The sequence below is a fragment of the Quercus lobata genome, chromosome 5, assembly GCF_001633185.2.
Source record: "Quercus lobata isolate SW786 chromosome 5, ValleyOak3.0 Primary Assembly, whole genome shotgun sequence".
Taxonomy (NCBI): domain Eukaryota; kingdom Viridiplantae; phylum Streptophyta; class Magnoliopsida; order Fagales; family Fagaceae; genus Quercus; species Quercus lobata.
The window spans coordinates 55,442,377-55,467,696 of NC_044908.1; the positions used below are offsets into that span (position 1 = coordinate 55,442,377).

A 25,320-nucleotide genomic window follows, 5' to 3' on the forward strand; every position below is an offset into this window, starting at 1 on the left:
TTGTAAATTGTTATTTGCTCTATTGCCTTTAATCATAGAATGAAAAATTTTCTTTCAAGTTGATTTGGAGGAATTTCCTTTAACCAACTATCTAATTATTCACAGAATTATTCATGCATTAAATCATATATCTTGTTAAATTATGTTAACAAGCCATATAATTGGCAACAACAAAAAAAAAAAAAAAAGTCACATAACATAACTTGTTAAATAAGTTAAGTACCAAATGCATTTAGATGGTCGTTTGAATAATTAAGTAAATTTTGAGGCACCAAGTTTCCCTTCCCATGATAAATATTGAAAAAAGTCGACTCAATCCAGATTCCAGATTGATGCAGCATGAGAATATGAGATGAAGAGTACTCTAAATATGATAAAATGTTTGGGCTCTTCCTAGAATCATGCTCCGATACTCTTTCAAAGCATCTACTCCATAAGTTTAGCCAGTAGTAGACAGGCCTAGCTCATTACAACATAAGCATCCATAAACATATTAGAGCAACATTAATCATCTACTTTTAAAAACATTTTATGGGGAATTAAAAAAGTTGTCAAAAAAGTTAGTAATTTTTTCATTTTTCCATAAAAAATTTCCTTAAATGATTTACTAATATATACTCTAAAGACACACATTAGTAAAACCCAACATATTATACAAATTAACTATTTAATTATTAAAAAAAAAAAAATTATTTATGCAAGCAATGCAATAGGCCAAATTCCTGGATTTACCGCTGGTCCATTGGGTGGTCCTTTACACGATTTGTATAGGGTTAGGCCCTTAGCAAGTTTTTTTTTTGGTAGCCCTTATAAAGGAGAAAAATTCTGTTTAGTAAACTGATCAGAAGGGAAATGGCAAGTGATAATATATGCATATGGACCCTAATTAGTGTCCGTTTCGTTTTGTTATATACTATTATTAAGCCAGAAAATGCTTTTCTAAATTAAAAAAGTTAAAATCTTGGTTATATTTAGTAAGGTCAAAAAAAGTTTTTTAGCAAAATTTTAAATTAAAAGCACACTCCAGCTTTTGTACGAAAATCGCTTTTGTGAAATTACACTTTGCAGAAAGAACCAATGTTGTGCATCCCCGGATTGTTGTCAAGACTCAAGAATAGATTTTGTTGTTTTGGGTGCGGCCATTGCTAAGCTATCTAGTTGTGCTAGTTCCACAATAATTTCAAGCATATTTCATATTTTCTCAGTTGGACTTCACCATGGTAAGAAACACTACTAACAGTGCAACTTAAAAGGCCATTAATTTCAAGCATTTCTCAGCATCTAGTTGTTATTTATAGTTTTATACACACAATTGATAGCAATGTAATTAGGAAACAAGTGGATTCTCAAAAAAAATAAAAATAAAAAATAAAAAATAAAAGTGAATAATAAAAAATAAAAATAAAAAGTCCCTTTATTAAAAAAAAAATTTTGAGAAAATTATAAAAACCTCCCTAAGGTTTATTAAAATCTACAATTTGACCCTATTTTCAAGTTTACAATTTTATCCTCGTCAAAATTTTCAAACTCCTGATAATGTTAATGAAATCGAAAAAATACATAAGTGCCGACATAAGAGAGGTCAACAAAAAAAAAAAGTTCCACTTCCATCCAAAATTTTGTAAATATCTTTGGTTTAATTCTAAGCATGGGCAGAGCTACATGTTAGGGCCCCCCAAAATTTTTGAAATTTTTTTTTTACTATATAGAAATATTTAATATTTTAATAATTAGCCCTCAAAAATGGGACTTGGCCCCCCCAACTATTTGAGTTGGTCCAATAATGATCTTAAAAAAAAATTGTCCAATTTGTCTAGTAGTTATAGAGAACATATTGTTTCTCAAATTCATTTTTTATGGTAAAATGTGTTCTCATATTTTTTAAAATTTTGGATCATTTATGTCTTTGAACACTTTATTAATTCAATTGAAATTTTTTTACTCACAATGGTAGACAATTTGGTAACTTATATTGAAAATGAAAATTGTAAAGATTTCACTATGGAAGATGGTGAAAGATTAATTTAATTCTATGAAACATTTAATTTTAAGGATTCATTATGAAAGACACTAATTTTTTGTGTGTGTGTATAGATACATGTGTTTGTATATGTGTACAAAAGTTTGTTTAGACTAATATATTAGCAACACAAATCGGCCCCCCCAATCAAAAATTTCTGGCTCCACCCTTGATTCTAAGAGCATATCTTACTGACCTTTTATAATCCTCTCTCTCTCCAAAATAAGTTCTAGTTACATATTTTTGTAACTTTCATTTGTTATTTTCCTTGGAGTTGTTAAGGGAAAAGTATATATTATATCATATTACTATTATATGCATGCCTCACTCATAATATGTGGAGTCCATCCACATGTGAGGCTTACATATTCTAAGAGGGTGTTTGGTTTATGATGATGATGATGATATGACATTAAAATTTTTGATTTTTTTTTTTTTTAACATTATCATAATCTAAAATTACAAAATATATCACATCATTTTCTTAAATAGTATAATATTATATTCTTATATTAATATAATATTATTATAATGTAACGTAGCATTATGACAAATCAATCGCTCCATAAATGTAATGCCGCATATAGTGGAAACACAATTTCCTCTCTCCTTGTCAAGAGCAGTAATCCTAGCAACCTAGAAGTTAATTAGATGCAGATGCAAGATGCCTTCTAGTCTAGGTACTATAGAACAAACCGTACAGTGCTGTTTAGAAGTTTGTCTCTACGAACCGTACAGTGCAATACGCGTATATGGTTTCGAGTATGGAACAATCATGTTATGAAATTTGTCTCTACGAATATCGCAAGTGAGACATGTCCCTAGCAGTGCTGTTTAGAAGTACACAGTACGGCTGGAATTTGTATTGAATATTGAATGCATATCATAGCCTCTCAGGCTAGCTTATCACTTTATCTTCTCTACTAGGGCGTGCAATCTTTTTTTCTCTTCTACAGTTCTACTACTGTTTCCTTGGGCAGGTCATGTAATGACAAATTGGGCACCGGCCAGTCATCACATGGTGTACCTTCATTTCCAACATTTTTCTTTTTCTTTTTCTTTTAACGAATAATTTTCAAGTTCTTTCGTACCTAGCTATATAAGAACCAATCTAGAGATAGCGGTCCCCTTTGCTAGAAGCATATAAATTGACCTCACATTGAGGTAATTGAAGGACATCATTGTTACCATTCTGTAATAGCCATTGAGAGTTAGAATGTAACATCATAGCCTCTTAGGCTAGCTTTTTTTTTCTTTTTTTTTTTTTTGGTTAATCTTTCTCTAGGGGTTCCTTGCGCAGCTCATGTAATGGTTTGTATCCCAAATGACAAATTGGGTACAGGCCGTTCATCGCATGGTGTACCTTCAATTCCAACATTTTTAAGAACAATTAACAATGGGCTAGGAGGAATTTAGTTATAACTGCCCCCTTTGCTAGATGCATGTCAATATACCTTAACCTTACATGAAGGTAATTCAAGGACATCAATTGAACCACTTGTGGGCGTCCCAATGGAACAATATCTTCTCAATTTTAAGTTATCTTTATTTAATTTATTTTACAGTTAGGCTGAATAACATCGTATAAATTGTGGTCTCATATATGACATGGCAATCTATACACCTTTATATTTGTAAAATTTAATTTGAATCATGAAATTGATCGTTTCAAATGAAGATGATTATTATCCTATTTGGATATGGTACACTACTATTGTCATACTGTAATGGATTTTGAGAGTGCATGAAAGATAGTGCAGCAGATTTGAAAGAATAAAGGAGAGGGGATTGAAACAAAAAAAAAAAAAAATCATATACATACGACCAAATTAAATCACAGACATTTGATTGTATCAATTTAAACCCTAAAAATGCAATTTTTCGAGACCATGATCTTTATTAAAAAAAAACTTCAAAAAATTCAAGAGGGTGAAAATGGGGTAATGAAATGGATGGCATGGAAGCTTTGGTTACAACGGCCATCATTAACAACTCAAGTGGTAAAAGTTGTAATGAGATTGGATACGTGTTATGTTCAAATAAGAAAATGGAAAGAAAATACTGCATTTTAATTCACTAATGGCACGTTTGATAGACTGTAATGGTACATAGGAATAGAAATAGGTATTGCAAGGAACATAAGATGATGTAATGTAATACTTATTACTATTCATTTGTTTGGTGGCAACACAATAATAAAACTCTGAAAACAATGGAATGAAAGCATTTTAAATCAAACTTAAGATATATTTTAAGAAATATCTTATTCATATATTTATATTTCCTAAAAAAATATTTTTTTAATTTGAAACAGAGATTAGTTATTTTTTATGATTTTTTATTTTCATAATTAATATGGGCATATGAAAAGTTTGTTTATTTGAAAATATATTAATTTTAGAAATTAATACACCTACTAAGAAATAGCTATTACACTCTTATAGAGATGAAAGTTATTCTTCATTTTAAAGAATGGCTATTCATAAGGAATGACTATTCTCTATAATAAAAACATAATTAAACTACTAAATAACTAAATTATATAAATAACTATTACATTACAGTGTTTATTACAGTCTACCAAATATTCCTAAGTACTTATACGAAGGATTTGTGCAAGCCTATTGATTGGACATAAGAGGGATCAGATTTGTTGAAAGAAGGAATGGGCTTCAGAGTTGGAATGGCATTGGCATTTTTATTTTTTGGGTCAAATGATCTTATTCTAGTGAAATCCAAGTTGCCTGCGACTCCCACTGGGCCTATTTTCAATTCCTTGTAAATTAAAGTCTGATCCTATTGTTTCTCATATGAAGACAGCCCAATAGGCTTTATAAAACGAATTGGGGTCCTTTGAGGCTTGAGGGCCTTTTCTAAGTTTTCTTTTCTGGATAAATCATTTCGTTGTTAAAAAGGGAAGGGACCTCACCCATCTCTATTACACAACCCAACCCAAAAAAGAAATGGTCCTAGACCCACTACAAAAGGAGGGCAAATGGCCAAATTATGCAGGGCAAAATTGAGTTCCCCATGTACAAACACAACAAATTCACAATTTTTTTTCATAAGGATTGATTCTGAAATGGCATTGGTATATAATAAAAGTAATATCAATTGTAGTCTTGTGTGAAGTAATATTGTATACAATCTGCCAACTTGATAATGTATGAAAAAAGTTGTGAAATTTGTTGGTTTACAAAAGATACATTCCAAATATAGGAATACTTCAAGAACCGAAACCATATCCATGGACAAGGTGGATCATCTAATGAGCTCAACGCTTTAATGACAGAAAGAGCATCATCCCCTTCAAGGTTAGTCTGTAGAACTGAAACCAACAAGTTTGGCACAAGAAACTACCCTTTGCTGGATCAACTTTAGGTGTGTTACATAAAAATAAGTTCCACTGCCACTATTCATGTGAGAGAAGAGATTATATTTATTATATTTCCAGAATATTCTATAATTTTTTTCCCACAACCATTTGAGAACAAGTCACTTTCCAAAACAAGTCACTTTCCATTGTGACCAGTTAAACTCCTGCTATATATGGCCTTGCCAACCCCGGTACTGATGCTAAAATTTTCCACAAATTTAGCATTTAATTAGACCAGCGATATTTACAACTCTGTGTGACCAAACCTAAGGCGAGCATTTATGCCACGTAATTTTCCTAATATAACCACGTTCTTGAAACGTATATTTGTTTATATTCTCTGTAAGATCCATCCATTATTACTTGACCATTTGAAGTCTTTGCTTTCTTGGCTTAATATACACCAGAAATTTGTTTAACACACCAACCAATTACGCCTATATTTTGTGCCTTTTGCCTCAATTGTTCACCTATATAAAGCATAGCTAACCATTCCCTTTTTTGCTAACCAAAGAATTCATCTCTTGAAGCCCAATACGCTAAATAGCATTCACATTGTTGCGATCCAAAGTTAATCGTTTCTCTCACATTGCTGAGGCTTTGTGGAGAGACCCCATTTTTTTCTCTGGAAGCATAGACATGGCGAAGGAGTTGAGATACATGCAAAACTACATTGAAGTTGCACCAGCCCCTCTCATATCCCACCAAAGATATTCTAGCTGTCCCAAGCTAGAGACCATTGTTGAGGAAGCATCGACTGAGAAGTTTGAGACTGTACCAAAGATTAGTCCGGTTATGTTTCTTCTTCCTGTATTATTTACTTTCCTCTCTTACAGTTTGTTGTGTAGACATGTTGTTTGAGGTGGGAAATTTTCTCTACATGGAAGGGAAAGGAAATGTATACGATTAGTTATTTAAGAGTGCTTGCTAATTGGCACCTTTAGATTTTGAAATGAATCAGTCTCTAAAATTCTTGAATGTAGCAAAATTCATAGTAAACTTCCTCCCTTTCTCTCTCTCTCTCAAAAAAAAAAAAAAAATATATATATATATAAATATATATATATATATATATATATATATATATAAACGTCTTGTGTGAAATTATGAACTTTGTGTGTACATCAATGAGCCTGTGAGAACAATCTTCCTAAAATTAAATTTGCAAGAATTGGATCCATAGCACGTTTTAAAGGTCAAAATCCAAATTTTCCCTAAGTTATATACAACGAGTTGTTAGATTATCTCTATTAGAAGATTTCATGTGGCCCACATAGAATTATTTTATTTAATAATAATAATTAGAGTAATAGATAAAGGAACATCTTATTTGGTAAACAAACACTTCAACAATAATTATATATGGCACTTGTTGATGGAAGAACTGTAGGGATGTCAATTCGGGTTAGCGTGTTAGGTTCATGTCATGTCGAGGTAGGGGTATTTGACTAAATGACTCAACTCGAACTCGACCCATTTAATAATCGTGTTATAATCCTTCAACTTTAACCTGACCTGTTAATAAGGCGGGTTGACCTGACCTAACCCACTTGACACGTTTAATAAACAAGTCATGTTAGGTTGACACGAATATAACACAACCCATTTCAACCTGCATAATATTAAATATAACATCCATCTAGAATTTTTTTTTTACATCCTAAAAGTAGTGCATACACTTCAAGTCTTCAACTCACATTAAAAATAATATATTTTAACAAAAATATAATATCTATTTAGAAATAAATTCTTTACACTCTAAAAGAAGTGCATACACTTCAACCCAAATTCAAAATAATATAGTTTAACAAAAATATAATATCCACAAGGTTTGTAAAGTTCAATTTCCAATTATATCCCTTGTAAGTTTTTGTAATTACTTACTTTTCTTTTTAAATTTAAAATATATGTCGGATATAAAAGGTATTTGACAAATCTAAAATAAAATGAATATTTCTTAGTTATACTAGTTAAATGGGTTGGGTTAAATTGGTCATTTCAAGTTGACACAAATAAATTGGTGTGTCAAACGTGTCTATTATGGATTACGCGGGTTGACCCGCTTATGACACGTTTTTTAGCGTGTCGCTTTCGAATTGACCCATTTATGATCCAAACCCGCTAAGACCTAACCCTGCTAAGACCCGTGTTGGGTTCGTGTCGTGCTCGTGGATTGGATCGATCATTGACACCCATAGTAAGGAGTAGTATAAAAGGGAATCAACCATAAAAGTGAAGAGGTCGCTAGCCCATGAAAAGAAGTTTGGATTTGTAGTGGGCCTTTTTTTACAATATTGGGTTGGGCTGCCTCCTGCGGTATTTGACCCGTGTTGGGTTCGTGTCGTGCTCGTGGATTGGATCGATCATTGACACCCATAGGAAGGAGTAGTATAAAAGGGAATCAACCATAAAAGTGAAGAGGTCGCTAGCCCATGAAAAGAAGTTTGGATTTGTAGTGGGCCTTTTTTTACAATATTGGGTTGGGCTACCTCCTGCGGTATTAGGCCCAAACATTCTAAGTAAGGGAGTCGGGACTGGTCCAGTTGCAAATTACTTTGGTCCAACTTGTGCACAAACTATATCCCGTTTGCCAAGCTTTAATCACAAGCCCATGACAGACAGAGTTACTGCGGATAAGTTATGACAGGCAAACATGATAAAGACAATACAAGAAATAATAGACAAAATGAATAAAAGGGAGTGACAAGCAGCAACTCGTAGGCCGAAAGTAGAGAAATAAACGAGGAATAATAATAATGGGTTTATTGAATTAAAGAGGGAAAACTCGGTCTGCCATGCCAAATAATGCTGCAGGGCTGAAACCAAGAAGGTAAACCACTTTCTCAATGTGATTAATCTCCCAGGGGAAAGAAATTAATTGCTTTGAGGGAATGGACCTGAATGGTTTATGTTTAATGGGGATCCTCTATCTTTTTGATAGAGAGCAGAGCTTTAGAGGGAGAGAGGAGATCAACCTATTGGTGCATACCTACCATTCTATATTCTCTATTCTCTATCCTTCCTAGTTTTTCCTTTCTTTATTATTATTTTTTTTTCCTTTCTTTCTTCGTGTTTTCTTATTTTGTTGTGATACTCTCCTAGAGGTTGCTATTACAGTATTTTGTGATTGTCATCCTTCTTTTTTCCACTGTGCATGGCAAAGCCCCTTTTTATAGTGCTTGTCGTGACTGGATTTTACTATTTTAGCCTTAAACAACCTTTATCTGGTCTGGGTGTCCTTACCGACCACTTACTAGTTTGCCAGCCACCACCACTTACCTGTGCTGGCCGTGACACCAGACAAAAAAGGCTATTTTATTTGTTTACCTGCCATGCTACAGTGTGAGTGCTTTCTCTCTCTCTCTCTTCCTATCCCTTATGGCATGAACCTAGTGGTCCCAGCTTATCCTTGCTTCCTTTAGATGGTATGTCATCCCAACAGGATGTATCCCCCAAAAGAGCCCGAGTAGGAACCCCAGACTAGGTTTCCCCCTTTTCCCACTGCCAGACCATGCCCTCTTACCTCTGACCCATGACCTCACCACCTTCTGTATTAGCTGGGTACAGGCTGGTGATGTCTGGGCCTTGTGCGTGCTTCACTTCCATGTATATCCAAAATCTTCCTGCTATTCACGCGTCCGCCGTGGTCTGGAGATTTGTTTACACATCTTGCCGCCCATCCTTGTCTTCATATGGCATGAACCATTTTTTGGCTTCTCATTCTTTAAAGCCTGCTCCTTTTGGGGCTGGGCTTTTGCTTGGCCGTGGGCTTTTTCTCCTTCGGCCCACTCCCTTGTTATTTTCTGCAGTCTTTGTATGTCCTGCCATACTACTCTATCATTCCTACCGTGATGTTATTTGACCCAAGCCTGCTGGGCCTCTTTGGGCTTGTTGCTTATTCTTCCCTCAATGACTCAGTATAGTCATTTGAGCCTTTTTGGTTACGTTGGGCATCCTTGGCCCATTTACTTTCCTTGGGCCCTTTTGGCCCTTTCTTAACTCTACATTCCCATGGGCTTTACTAACTCCTTTAGGCTTCCCTATCCCAATTACCTTATCCTTCATCTTTGGGGTTCATGGACTTTCCATCAACCGCTTACTTTCTTTACTTTCATTACTTCAGGCCTGCTATGACCCATTCTCACTTTTCTACATCACATACTGCCCATATGTTTGCTTCTTCTCTCTTTCCTGGCTCCTTTAGGCCCATCTACTTCCTCAAGGCCCATTTGCTTATTTTATGGGCCTGCAATCCATTATTCCTGCCATTTAGGTTCAATGGTTTTTCCATCCACTTACTAACTCTTTTCTGCATATGTTGCTGGGCTTCTTCTTTCTATTCAGCTTCCAAAAATGATCATCAACAGTATTCTCCATTAAATGATTTTCTAATGTGTAGTCAAAGACTAGCAGAATTCATTCATTTCACTATTTTATAGTAGGTATTTCTTTGCATATCACTTGAACAACAATGACAAGAGTTATGTTTAATTTTATCTTTGTTAAATAAAGATAGAAAAGAAAAGGGTCAAATAACTTTTTAGGTTGAGAAAACATTTAAAAGATACTTTCTTCTTGATTTCTTCTTTTCTTTCTTCTATGCCTGAGCTCAAAGAAGGAGGAAATTATTAATTTCTTTTGAAATTGCTTTAATATTTTATATATTTTTACTCGTCTTTTTTATTGGGCCTGCATCCATTATGTGGCATATATAAGGGTTACATCTATATGAAACTTTTTTATTTATTTATTTGACATCTGTATGAAACTTAATATTTGATGTCTTGTACTTTCATTGTATCAATTATCATTTCAACGATTGACTTCTCCCATAATTATTTGAAATACAATTACATATATAATTAATACTTCCTCTTTACATAATAATGAATCCTATTAATTAAATTTATAGTGAGATCTACCATATATGTAAAATGAAATTGAAGAACGCATCGTTATGCTCAAGCTTGAGTAATGAATAATTTTTCTTTCATAATTTGGTTTTCATTTAGCATCCATGCACAGTCAAGTAATATCGTATAGTTTATTTTCAAAGTTTGTCCCAGCAAGACAACATAAAATGTCTTATATCTATTAACTTATTGCCCATGATTCCTCCCCACCCTAAAACTTGGAATGCTTAAGCTGGTTCATTTTCTGAAATTTCCATACAGTGTTTAAACTTTAAAGGCCCATGTCATCCATTATTAATATCAAACATAATTATGAGAGTAATCCGTAATCCTCTTGCCTCTTGAGAGAGAGAGAGAGGGGACAAGAATATTCAATTCATAAATTAATAATCAAATGATATAGAATTTAGATTATAAAAATAAAAAATAATATAAAATTAGGCTAATTTTTAGAATTAAAGCACTCAACCTCACATAACAACAATGTTCAAATATATAAATACTCCCCCGGAGACATTTGATTTTTCTCTTCATTCCCGGACCTCAAACTACAGCCAAAACTTTCTCATAATTCCTCTCATGCTATATTATTAAACTAATGCACCATGTCAAGCCTCTTCACTGTGTAAGAAAAGGAACAAAACCACAGGCAGAAGCAAAGGAAGAACCAAGTACGCTTCCTTTTGCATAACTTCAAAGTTTTCAGACCCCTCTTCAATAATTGGCTCTAGTTTAGGAGAATTCGAACATTTCTTGTGAGATATGAGAGGGGCTGGCGCAACTGCATCTGCACCCCAGTTTTGCACGTATCTCTCCTTCACCATCCCTGAAAGAAAAAGCTTTAGAAAATGGAATTTTGTGGAGTAGTTTTGGCTGTGTGTTGCGGTAGATGAAGACTGTCAAATTTGTCAATGGGTTTGGGGAGAGCCAGGATTGGATTGGAGATAGAGTCTTGAGGTAAGCTAGGATTATATAAGGGCTTAAAGTTGGATGAGTGCGAAATGAGGAAAGAAGAAGGAAAGGGCTTTGAAGTTAGAAGGTTGTCCACAACTTTAGATCAATTAATGATATAAGTTGTTACACGTGAACAAATGTTTGAACTTTAAGAATTAGTTAAAAAAAGTTTGAACTTTGAGAGTCTGGTATTATAAATTTTATAAAAGGATACGTAATCAATCACAAAAAAGTATGTTGGACATACATACGTTATATTCTTAAAATCTATTAATTACATATATTATCACTTTAGTTTGTAAATATTAAGTAGTAAAACTTGTATTATCTTCTATATTTTCTAAAATTTAAATGTGTCTTGGCACACCAACATATGGTTTAAGGATATAATAAGAATAATACTAGTATGATAGATTGTTATGTCATTGTTTGAAATGATTGTATTTGTTTTTCATTCATTACTATTAGAACCAAATAAAAAGTATTTGATTCATGCTAAATAATCCACATAATGTCTATATTTTATGCATTGAAAGAACATGAACACGATGTAAAAGAGTGTAAATACAATCAAACAAGAAACAATTAATACAACATAAATTATCTTATATAAAAAAAAATATAGAGAGTTTTATATACTGAATATGATTTTTTTTTTCTAAGACTTATTGTATATATTTATAGATCTTATAAAGTTACATCTTGTTTATAAGATCCTTTTCTTTTCTTTTTTTCCTTTTATTAGAAATAATGCAGAATCCAAATATATTCGTTTATAAAATGTTTTATTAATAAAAAAATATATAAAAAAAAAGAAAAAGAAAAAAGAGTTGTTGGGGGACAGCCGCCCTCTTTATTTATGATAAACTTTATAGAACTGTAATTGACTTCTTCTTTTTTTCCGTCTTTGCTTTTTGTAAAGCATGAAAAATCAACTTAATTGGAGTTCTTGAGCTTTCCGCATTGTTATTATAGCAGTTAGAAAATTAACAAAAATGCTTTCACTTTTGAACCTTTGACCCATGCACTAGCGTCGGAAAGTTTGATCCTTTAATAAGAGCTGCTACCAAGTCATGAGTGGATGACCCATATCCTCAAGTCAAGTCCCGTGGAGGAACACATGCGAACCAATGAGTCTCGAGATCATTGAAAGATTGTGGACATTCATAATGAGTTTAAAATTTAATTAGATTAATTTGGATTTAGATTTATAATATGTTGATAAAGAGAGGAGCATCCAATAAAGTGTGGAACATCATTTGGCACTTTTGGCTTGATTAAATATTCTTTCACTTAGAGTACTCACATTAATGCATGTATAACACCAAAAAAAAAAATGTAAAATTTATACATTTTTGTTTAAAAATGACTCACATCAGTAAGTGTATAATTGTGTAAATTAATTTACAAGTTTGCTACAATAATCATGTACGTTTACACTGATATTATTCATTTTGCATTTAGTTTTTTTATTATTTTTTTATGTATTCCGAGATAAAGGAAGAGAGTCGATAATAGTTGCTGTACGTAAAGAAAGATAAACAATTAAAAAAAAATACGTGTGGGTATTTTAAAAAATGAGTATGTAAAATAGAACATGTAAATTTTTACACTAAAATAGATAAAAAATTTTGCACAACCTAATGAGATGCTCTTACATCTACCATTTCACACGCATTCAAGATTAATGCAGAAATGTCCGAATTTTAAAAATATTTATATTTTAACACTGAATATTGTTAAATAATGAAGGTGCAAGAATCAAAACTCTTTCAATATCAAATTACTATAATAAACAGCGTGACAAACGTGCTTACGAGGTGTGTGTGTGTGTGAAAAGAACGCAAACGAATTGAATAGAAACAGGTGTGCCACGTACTAATGGGAAGGTGGCATTATAATTAAGAAACCAACCAAGCAATTATGGGTGGATCAGCCGACCAACCTGCAACCAATCCATGCTCTCCAGTATAATCCAACACGTTGCTTCTCCCTCGTGTTATTTGCCATAAATTGTTGAAATAGTCCAATATGAGCTATAGATAATCACTTCTACATAAATCTATTATTTTCTCTCTATTTCTTACCGTCGATTATATCAAAATTGTGATAAAAATTGTGGTACAAAAGTTATCTCTAGATCTGGACTTTCTCATCACCTATTCAAGTAAGAGTAATGCTACAAACAAATTATTTTATAACAATTTTGCAAACCGTTAAAATGGCAAATTCTTACTAATTCTAATATGGACCAATCACTAAAATTACATTTTTACTTACAATAACTATTTTAAAAATGCTAAAATCATATCAGCAGTTTGTAACACATTAATGAAGCCATAGTGTGATTCTCCTTTCTTTCTCTTTTTAAATTCAAGTCGTGACAGACAAGTTTAAATTGGAGGCTAGCTATTTACACGGATTTTCTGAGATTAAAAAATCCTTTCTTTCTTGTTCTCATTTTACATTACATTACACGCAAATTAGAATTTTAATACAGTTGGATTGTCTCAATTGAGTACTTAAAACTTGCCAAACAAACAAAAAATGAAAACTTTATGTTGGGAGTGGGAAAGCACACAAGTTACCAGTTTTTTCTGCATAATTATACTATTCTTGCCAATACAACTTTATGTAATTTTTACCTCCCTTCGGATTAAACAAATGTCTATTTAAACAATCAGTACACTGTTTACACTTTCAGCTTCCAATATGGTGTATCAAAAACTGCAAAACGTATAATGTTCAAGGTCATCCTCCAACGATGATCAATCCTCACTCAATAAATAATTTTAAAAAAAAATTATAGTAACAATGGGAAGAATAGGAATCTTGTAAAACCGGGACGCCTTCGAACCCCACTACCATGTTTTCAACAAACTCCAATTGTAAAGTGTCTTCTTTTAAAATCAAATAATGCTCTCTGTGTCTTTAATTCTTTACACCTGGAACCTACAACTTCAATGAGACTTCACTTAATTATATCCAACGTGTGTGTTCCTGTTGCAATAAAGAATAAAATCATTAATATGCCTAAATGGCCAATCGATATGTGAACTATTCCTACATAAACTCAAACTTCCAACAATTTTTTCTTTACACACAAATATCAGCAACGATGCCACTTATTTAATAAAAAAATCAGCAAGGACGTCAAGAAATACCAGTTAAATTTACCAAGACACTATTTTAGTTTATACAAATTACACACCATAAGACAAAGCTTAGGTGTCTATATGATAAAGTAGTAGATATTCATACTCCAAAGTGATTTCAAAAAATCGACCACTAATGAAAACATGTTAGCCTGTTAGAGATCTTTTCAGATGGCTCTGTTTGTGTGTGTGTGGGGGAGAGAGAGAGAGAGAGAGGCAGGATGGGGAGGGGGGAGCAAAAGATTTGGATTGGTGATGAATAACAGGACTAACAAATCATGGCTAGCATAAGTCAAAGATGAGAAAGAATTCAAGTTAGACCCAGTTAGAAGGCCTTTATATTTAGATGTTGCAGAGACATAACAAAAATTATGTATATATTTAGATGTAGCAGAGGATGAATATGCAGAGAAAGCAACAAGTTATGATGGGTATCCAAAAAATATTACCTTGAATATTTCACATGAAGCAACATGAAGACAATGGCGATGACTATACAATAAGAACCAACAAAAATGTAGGCAAACCCGGGGAAGTCATTCTTCCCTCCCAACCAGCTTGATGTTGAAAGAACGAGCTTCTTTTTCCCGCCAAAACTATAAGTGTTGTAGTTGTTCATTAGGTTGACTACTATAACATCATTTGCATGCAAATTTTCTTCAATTCTACCATACAACTTCCGGAAGCTAGGGAGAGCAGCTGTGCGCATCCATACAATAAGATCTTCTTGATCACTTAGCTAATTATGGTGAAGCGCCCCATCAATCAATACAAAAGAAAAAGGTAAGGCCAGATAACATTATAAGAACTCATATTTTAGCCAATATTAGAGAGAGAGAGAGAGAGAGATGGTGCAGAACAAGGGGAATAGACACACCAAGAAGATGACCAAAAAAAGCAATAACTTTTCCAACATATCATATCCATATAAGGCAGGTACTGAAATTGATTTGGGACTAGGGGCCCCTATTAATTCTCCCAAAATTCCCAGCTTGTAAATCCAAAACAGAATTTCCCTAATCAGAGGACACAACAATCAATCTCATCATGTCATCGATGTTAACATTTACTCAGTGCAGCATTCATCTGACACTAGATAGAAAAGGAAAGAGAACAACCACTGTACAAACCCCTTTCAACTAGTCCTCTATGGTGCAACTCATTTTTGTGCAACAAAGTGAAGGTATTATCAATTATTTAATACTTTTCATAAGTTTCAATCATAATAGTTTTTTTAATTTCTTAGAACTTTCGGTAAAAGAATTGATGCTAGAACAAATTATCTTAATAATTTTAATAGTGAATTTTGGGGAAAAAGAAACCCACCATAAGCCAAGTGACAAACGGTCAGCATGTGATACCACGTAGCAGAATCATGGCATTAAAAACCAAAGTTTTATTATATTCCATATTATATTGTCAGTTACCAACTAAATTTGGACACATGCTTTGTGTAGGGCTGCAAACTATACAGGGAAAAAAAACTGCACAAGTACTGGAGAGGGATGGTTGTAAAGCTGTTGCAAGTTATAATTCAGTAGCCTCATATTCAAGAATAAAGGAATACAAACAAAGAAAAATGAATTGTTGCACACTGGTAATACTCACAGGAACACTTGAATTTAGCTTTCCACCCCCAATCAAGGTCCCACTCTGGAAATTGAAGGGATAAACATGCTTCCCAAATTTATGATCACGGTCACTCTTCCATGCTATGTTCTTCCTGTTAACATTCAATTCTGATTTCCCACGAATAAATTTATAGGTATCATTAAACAAACTCCATGCTACCAAACCACATGGGACAATTGGAAGACCATTGTTGGACTGTTCAGGTTTACAGAGACTCGTTTTATTGGACCCTAATCCATGCAAGAGTTGCTGATCACTTCTACTTTTGACATACCTGGAAAAGTTTTGGGAATTGTCACTAAGTGGAAGCACACAGTAGAGATTACAAGTAGTACAAAATGTTCAAATCATTTGGCCTGACCCAAAAAAAAAAACCCACAATTCTTCTAAAGAATTTAGGCATAAAAGAATATTTCTCAAATCTAACAATCGAGAAATGATTAAATTTTCCATCTAATCAAGTTAAAATTCAAATTTTGATTTTATCATCAAGGCTCTTAAACTTTTTAACTGTCAATGAATACTTTACATTTAAGTTCCAGAAATTCTATATATAACATACAGATATATCTAGAACAGTACAAAACTTTAAAGGCTGTTTCTTTTCTTTTCTTTCCCCCTTTTTTTTACATTTAAAAATAATTCTATTGAACCACATGGAACCAAAGGAGGCCACAAGGTGATACTGTAGATCTGAAGCCATAAAATCTAGATAATAGCAAAAAAATTCCACCACAATTCCATAGATGAATCCATAGAACTATACAATTATCACCAAGAAGCCCATAAAAAAGAGCCAGATTTTATGCATAGATAAACAGGATTTATAATAATAATAGAAACAATTAAAAGATAACAAGAGAAATAAATAATTATAGAAGCAGAGGAAATAAACAGTAAAGATTGTGCCTTTCACTATATCAGAAATTAAAACTAAAGAACACTCACCTTCGGTGGTTTTGATAGTAGTTATCAAGCTGATAGTAGATGTAAATTGGAGCTTTCATATATCTGTTCACCTGCACCAAAAGTTAAAAACGCAAAATAAAGGAAATAGAAAATGCAGAAAAGAATGTGAAGAACAATGACCTAACTCCAAGGAGCAAAAAAGGTCCACTATTTCTACAAATTTTCAACATGTATATGATTAACTTCACATGTGGGGAATCATGTAGGGAAACATCAACTGATGCATTTGCATTTTAAGCAACAAAAATAATTAATTGCCATTCATCAAGGATTGTGAACTTTGAAGATCCAGAGTGCCATATCCAGCATGCATCAGTTCTTCAAGGGCCAAACAACACTAGAATTCCCCAGAAAAATGGGCACAAAATTACCATGACAAACCCCAAAAACCAGGCGATGGGCTCAATGGCTACCAACCTAGCCAATGACATTAATGCACTAAAGAGACAGCACCAACTTGATGCAGGCATGGAAAAAGGGTACAATTGTTTTTAGTATTTGGCCTACCAAAGGCATAATTGCAAGGATTTCTGTTTTTCTTCTCTTTCAACTTCTTATTTCTCTTTAATTCCATTTACTTTGCATGTTCTATATTAAATCCCCCCCCCCCCCCCAAAAAAAAAAAAAAAAAAAATCCATGAGGATTGAGGGTGGTTTCTTGTCAGGTTTTACGGTAGGCAATGCAGACAATCATGATCTAATGATATCCCATTTGCTTTTTGCTCATGATAGCCTACTTTTTTCTGATGCTAACCCTAATTAGATTGGGCATTTAAGTTATATTCTTACATGGTTTGAAGCTATTTCAGGCTTGAATATGAACCTGGGAAAATCAGAGATGGCACCAGTTGAGGTTGGTACAAAATATAGATGCCTTGGCAAAAATCTTGGGATGAAAAACATGTGTGTTACCGATGAAATATTTGTGTCTTCCTTTAGGAGCCATATTAAAAGTGAGTTCCATTTGGAACACTGATTTGTAGAAAATGGAAAGAAGACTGGTGGAATGGAAGCGGTTATATTTGTCTACATGAGGAAGAATTACTTTGATCAAGAGTACCCTTTCCAACCTTCCAACATATTCCTTCAAATTGGGGGGCTGGCTGTAAAGAACTTACAGTTGTTCAAACAAGCATTATTTGGGAAGTGGTTGTGGTGTTTTGGGGAGGAAGAGAGAGAGGCTGTATGGAGCAGGTGATGGATAGTAAGTATGGTTCTATGGTGGGAGCTTGGACGGTGTACCACTGCTATGAATGGGCCTTATGGGGTGAGACTTTGGAAATATATAAAATGGGGATAGGAAAGTTTCTCACGTTTTATAACTTTGGAAGTAGGAGATGGGACAAGAATTAGATTTTGGGGAGATGTATGGTATGATGACTCTCGTTTAAAGGAATCTTTCCATGAGTTATTTTGTATAGCAAGGAATAAGGAGGCTTCAGTCGCAGGCTACGTGCATTTTAGTAATGAACCGGGATATTGGGCATTTAATTTTACTAGAATGGTGCCAGATTGGGAGCAGGAGTCTATCTTGACCTTCTTGGAATTGATATAGTCAGTTTTAGTGTGAGGTCTAGGAGAGGATAAAATGTGTTGGAAGCTGGCTAGTCAGAAGGGTTTTGAGGTGAGTTCTTACCATAGAGCTTTAGCCCCTAGTGGAGCTGTGAAGTTCCCATGGAGAAGTAGTTGGAAGCCTAAGGTTCCTTCAAGAGTTTCCTTCTTTATTTGGACTGCATCCGTGGGGAGAATTTTAACAGCAGAAAATCTGAGGAAGAGAAATATCATTTTGGTTAGTTGGTGTTGTATGTGTAAGCAAGATAAGGAGACAGTGACTCATTTGCTTTTGCATTGCTTTTTGCTAGAGAAATATGGGATATGGTTTTTGGGTATTTGGAGTTCATTGGGCAATGCCTATGGATGTCGTAGATTTACTAGCTTGTAGGAAAGGTAGATTGTAAAGACATAGAAACAATGCAATATGGAAGGTTATTCCACACTACTTGATGTGGTGCATATGGCATGAAAGAAATGCTAGGATTTTTGAAGGATGTAAGCATCTATCTTAGAAGTGAACATGCATTTTCCAAACTTTGTCCAAGTGGATGATGGCAGTAGGAGCGTATCCTTTCTATAATTTATTAGATTATATGGATCATTGTAATCTTAGAACCTAAATGTGTTATTCATCTAGTATACCCCCTGAAACTTGATGTATCAGTTTCCTCATCAATAAAATTTATTACTTATCGAATAAAGAAAAAATTAAAATCCCTAACATCATGCGTCACACCTAAATATCATAAAAAGTTTTGTTATAGACTAGAGAGAGAGAGAGAGAGAGAGATTGAATGGTACACAGAGCTATTAGAGAATTTATATTATAAAACCTGAAAAATAAGAGGACTAAAAAAAGGTGCAGTTATAAAACTTCAGTAAAGGCTTCTGTAAGCATGAGTTTGTTTCACCATAGTAAGTCAGAAACTGATCTAGAAAAGTCCATCTATGCCATCAATTTAGCTCAAAATTAGAAGGCCTTCTGGGTAGAGGGTGGGGGAAAGCAACAAATTAACAAAGAATATGGTAGATTGGCAGACAAATTTGAGACTTAACCAATGTCTTTCAAAGAAACTTAAATCAGGAAAGAGGGGGAAAAAAACTAAAATTATTTTAATTAAAACTAGAAGCTCATAAGATTGTGGATTGGTTGGCCCACTAATTGCTTACATGAAATGTTGTGTGATTGTTTGCATTCACCTGAGACTCAACATAACAAGGAAGCAGCTAAAAAGATCTTTAAGCCATCTAATGCCCTATTGCAACTCTATATTTAAAGCAATAGCCTTTGTAGATAGAGACTTCTAAAGAAGACAACCTACCAGGTTTACTCACTAATATGTACATGGATTGACCTCAGCAGTAGTTGATAAATCAAGTGCTGATCATTTTGATAATGTGCTTAAAACAAGCGATATTACTCAAGCAGATGAATTTTATACTTTGTATTGTTCAAATAAAACTAATATTTCCTGATCACCTACACTAGCTGGCAGTCAATATGATGAAGGTGATGATAAATCTAGGACTCCATTTGTTACCTCCTTCAGAAAAAGATCAAGTGCTCTTTACATGTAAGAGACTGAAATTCCATAAAACAAATGATATAGACAGTCAAAATTTTATGCAGAACTATTATTAACACTTTAGAAGAGAAAAAATAATATAAACTAGTTGGACTACTAAATCTATACTAAGAGCACACAAGAAATTTCTTTTGAAGAATATCTCTCCCTAGATTTGATCATTTATAGGAGTCTAGCTACCGGCTATTCTACTACTATATGACAGTAATTTAAGCTCTAGGACAGCAAGGAGCACATCACTTTACCCATTTAAACTTTCCTAACTGCTGCTTCTTCTTTTTCTTCCTTTGGGAACTGAACTACCCCTAGTTCTCAACCCAAACTACTTGATTATAATATCAACATTTTCATTTGCAAGATGCTAGGAATTGTCAGGAGATTTAGGATAGTAAATTGTGCTCAGCTAAACCTAAGATGGCATGTACATTAATTAAAGGAAAAATATTTGTCAAAATTGAAGAATGAATTTTGAAAAGGAAGCACATAAATCAGGAATTGTCATTGAATGGGGTAACACCAAAAAAGGAAAAACATTACCTTTAATGTGCGAGAACAATTTTTCGGATATGAGCTATCTTTAATATATCCCAGCTTATTGCTTTTAAATTGTTCTGGTACACAATCAATATCATATCGGTCCACAATTTCAACAACCTATAAATCATATATCATATAGATAATCATTCACAAATCTGTGCTCGATAGAAGCGTGCGCCTTTGAAGGGAAATAGAGAGTACTTACACTTCGCGATGCATGAAGAGAAACAAGGCCAATAGGAATGAAAATAGTACCGATCAATAGAAATGTCAAAATGACCTGCAGAGGAATAGTCAAAACCACAAAGTAGACACATAATAATGAATGGTTGCTATTGGAAGATTCAGATATAAATAGCAGCCTTGAGAAATTACCCATGCTGGTGTTAGTACAGGTTTACAAGCCGGAAGATTCTGCTGTGTAAACTTATTAATAGCTGCAAAAGCACCATACTAAAATCTATTATACATTAACCTTGATTTAGTTAAATACAAATATGTTTATTAAAAAAGGTTGACATATCCCCAAAGGATAGTACAATCAGTGGGTGATTATGGCTTATGCAGTGAAGGTCACTAATTCTAATCTCCCCCTCACCTAGGGACCAAACTCACTCATCTAGAATGGATAGAAAGACAGTTGATATCATGCCAATGGGAATTTTCTGGGAAGATAATCTCCAAGTTGCAAGATTGACAAATAAATAAGAGAGAAGAAAAAAAGGCTCAACTAATGGTGGATACATTTGATTCCATATTATTAACCTTTATAATTCTTCTAATAACTCGAAGCTCAATCACAAAAATGGGAATACAGTGCATCTGGACAACATTAGTTCCTCTTAACATACTGGAGAACTCAGTATCTATCTGAGAAAGAAGTGATGTGGCATCCTTCCAAGCAACGTTCAGATAGATGGCTTTCATTTTTGCATGTAGTCAAGTAAATTCCTATATGAGAGAGAGAGAGAGAGACCGAGAGAGAGATAGAGAGAGAGAAAATTATGCCATAAAATTCAAGATGGGGTAATTAACATTCTTGGCTATGCACTATTAAACCCAACAATTAGAAACAAGGCAGAATATTGGTTTGTTATAAGCATGTGGAGAGCCATACTAACATTTTAAACAGAAGGTAGAGTGAAAACAATGATCAAACTCAGGATCTTCTACTCTGATACCATGTTAAATTACCAATTATCCCAAAAGCTTAAGTTATTAGGAAATTGAGAATTTAATCACTTATCCATAATTATAACCAACAAAGATAATTCAAATGAGCATGATCTGAAGTAAAAGACATAAAGACATCTAAAACCAGATGTATGGAAATTAAACAATTATCTTAATCTCTACACTAGTTTAGAAAGCTCAACACCCTTAAGAATCTGCTTCTTGTAATTTCCCCTTCTAAGGCACCTCCTACCAGCTGAACTGTCTAGAATAAAAAGTTGGCAAGGGATACTGTAATGACAACCAGTCTTCTTTAAGGAACATAAGTAAAATATAAATACAATCCCATTGCAATAATTTCAGTCAAATATAACAATCATTGGGGGATAATAAAAAATGGTAGCAAAATAGATAATAAGGTATATGCAATCACGCACATAACGTGGGAATCAGACACTTTTTCTAGCATTAACCCCTCACATGTCTAAAACTTTCTAAAGTTTTATCAAGTATGAATCAATTTTTTTTCTTTTCAGTTAATAATCTAATACATGGTACCCATTCTTCCCCACAATGGTTAAAACCAGCAGAAAATCCTCTCCTAGTTATATGACTAAGACAATTAAGATATCAAAAGTCCATTGACTAAAAGTATAACTAGTGCAATTCTTCAATTAGTTGTAACAAGTGCACATGAATACTCAGCTCAACTTATTTCTACAATCTCTACAAGAGAATCAATAAAAGTAAAGACACAAACACAGAGAGAAATCCTTAAATTAATCTTCCCATGAAAATAACTGTCATGAATGAGTAGTAAACAACAAAAACAGAGACAATTGCCTTCTTTTCTCCATAAAGACATTCGAGTAGGACAACTAGGTTGATCTGATCTAGTCCCATGATCCATTTCAGCAATGCCACTGCACAGAACTAATCTTTTGAAGTCAGCCCATATAAGTTCCAAAAACAATACAAAAACTGCCCCAGAAATGAAACTTTCCCACACATTGCACCATAAAGAAAAATATTTTCTTTTTCCACGTACGAGTTATCGCAAAGCCGGCCTCAAACTAAACACCAAAGATTGCTGGGAAAACAATGCTTCAACCTCAGGGTTGTATATTCAAGATACAAAATATGGGTTCAATTCAGTAAGATAGGTTATTCCACACAACAAAAAGGAGTAAAAAACTCGTGACCGTGATCCGATTTCAAATTTCAAAAATTTATGCTCAAATTCCTATTTTTTTGGAAGAAATCAGAATGCCATACTCTGCCTCAGTTCCAGAATAAATTAATTTCCTTTAGAATTGTTTGGATAACCAAGTGGGGCATATCATTAAGGTTTTAGCATACAAAACAAGGAGTTAAATCCAGTTGATTGTGCAAACTGGTACAATTCTTTTATTAAAAAAAAAAAAATCAAGGTTCTATTTTGAAACTACCCAAAACATTCCCTATAAATATTGAAGATTTTAAGGTTGTCAAGCAAAGATAGGATTGGATAGGCAAACCCCAAATGTAGTACGTACATTGTAACATTCAGAAACCGTTAACGTTATTTTTCTGTTCAACTTGTCCTAAGTAACATACATGCATAATGAAAGAAGGTGAAGAAAATAGTTGGTTCGAGTATGCACGTTTTGTGAGCAAGAGGAGAGAAGAGTACCTGATAGATTTTGAGCAGAAATGGGAAGGTGATGGATTGAATTCCAGAGGAGAGGAGAGGAGAGGCGAAGATGTTGAAGAAGAGGAATGAGGGGAGAGATTGCTTGGTGTGATGGAATTTTTGGATACTTGAAACTTATTATATATATATATATATATATATTTTTTTTTTTTTTGGTAAAACTTATTATATTCTTTCCTTGCTATATATTCTTTCCTTTTCAGAGGAGACTTGCCACACACACAGAAATATGATATAAATGACATTTATGATTTATTGGTCCGCCCACATCATTGAAAGACCTTTTTTTTTTTTCATTTTTTTTTTTAAAGAGATAATGTCCTCTCCGATTAATTTTTTGTATAAGCGAGAATTAAACTTTAAATCTCTATTATTCTATCATCAGAAATTTTACTAGAACCCATATATGAAAGACATTTGATACAAGAGAGAGAGAAAGAGAGAGAGACATTTATTGGTTCGTTCACAATGTTTTTTTTTTTTTGTTTTTTGAGAAAATAAAATGGGGGTGTTTATGGTTATATTAAACCCGGATTTTTTTTTTTTTAAATAACTATAAAATCCAAACTATTTTATTAGTTAGCTAAGGTTTGAAACTATTTTGATATCTAACAAATCGAGTCCAAAGGAGTCGATTTTGGTGTATAAATCGAGTATATTGCACTCGATTTCTCATTGCGTAGCAGCTGAGCTGGATACACTGTCCACGTAGGCTGGAAATCGAGCAGAAAGGACTCGCTTTTCCTCCATGAAAATCGAGCTCAAAAGACTCGGTTTTGTTTAATGGAAACTGAGCCCTCTGAACTCGATTTCAGTTCAGCCAAAACATGGATTTTTTTTCTATCTTCCTTTCCTTTCTCTCCAAATGCCATCCCACTCCACTTCCAAGCCCCAAAAACCCATGAACAAATCAAATCCAAAACAAAAAAATCAAACCCACTCTCCAACGTGTTCTTCTCCTCCACTGGAGCGATGGCGAGAAATCGTGTGTCCGATCAGATTTCCATCGCCTGAGTTTGGTAATCGACGAGAAACCGCCTAGGTTTAGTAATCGGCACCTGGGTTTTTGCATCGTTGCTTCTTTCTTCCACTGGAGCGGCGGCGAGAAACCACACGATTGCTGGGTTGCTTCTTTCTTCTTCTGGGTTTTTGCTGGGTTGCTGGGTTTTTGCATCATTGCATCATTGCTTCTTGCTGGGTTTGGTAATCGACGCCTGGTTTTGCTTGCTTCTTTCTTCTTGTTCATCGCGTTTTGATCTCTGTTTCTGCGTTACTAAATCGAGTCTATAGGACTCAATTTCCACGAATGAAAACCGAGTCTAGTGGACTCGATTTCTATGACGAAAATTGAGTCTATTAGACTCGATTTCCAAGCCTACATGGACAATTCCTCCAGCTCAGCTGCTGGCTTAGCCACTGGCACAAACCCAAAATCGACCCTAACATGCTCGAATTGTTAGATACCAAAATAGTTTCAAACCTTGGCTAACTAATAAAATAGTTTGGATTTTATAGTTATTTAAAAAAAAAAAAAATCCTATTAAACCTCAGGGCAGAGCACACACACTTAGGGATGTGATGCTTACCAACGGACTCCTGTTGGTAGTGAGAATCGAACCTGAGCATGTTAGACAAAGTAAACGAACCATACCCAGCTAAGCCAAGCTCCCGTTGGCGGTCCGTTCACAATGTTATGTTTTTATTAATCAATAATTACTCGCTAAATTTAGTTTGTAATTTTGAAAAATAATCCGTGGA

The 25,320-nt window shown here is 33.9% G+C and overlaps 1 protein-coding gene across 2 annotated transcripts; it reads right to left on the minus strand.

Moving 5' to 3' along the window:
* Positions 1-13,892: 13,892 nt before the first annotated feature.
* Positions 13,893-23,672, minus strand: LOC115992137 (putative ALA-interacting subunit 2). Of its 2 annotated transcripts, none has more exons than XM_031116210.1 (9): positions 23,542-23,672; positions 22,713-22,792; positions 21,072-21,133; positions 20,902-20,976; positions 20,697-20,813; positions 16,999-17,069; positions 16,027-16,324; positions 14,868-15,157; positions 13,893-14,263 (listed from the first exon to the last, which is right to left on the minus strand). In XM_031116210.1, exons 2-9 carry the CDS (start codon positions 22,777-22,779, stop codon positions 14,239-14,241), a joined length of 1,005 nt encoding a protein of 334 aa, XP_030972070.1. In that variant the 5' UTR covers positions 22,780-22,792; positions 23,542-23,672; the 3' UTR covers positions 13,893-14,238. The 2 variants fall into 2 exon arrangements, with proteins under 2 accessions (XP_030972070.1, XP_030972069.1); XM_031116209.1 differs by having other exon boundaries at positions 22,713-22,802.
* Positions 23,673-25,320: the final 1,648 nt, after the last annotated feature.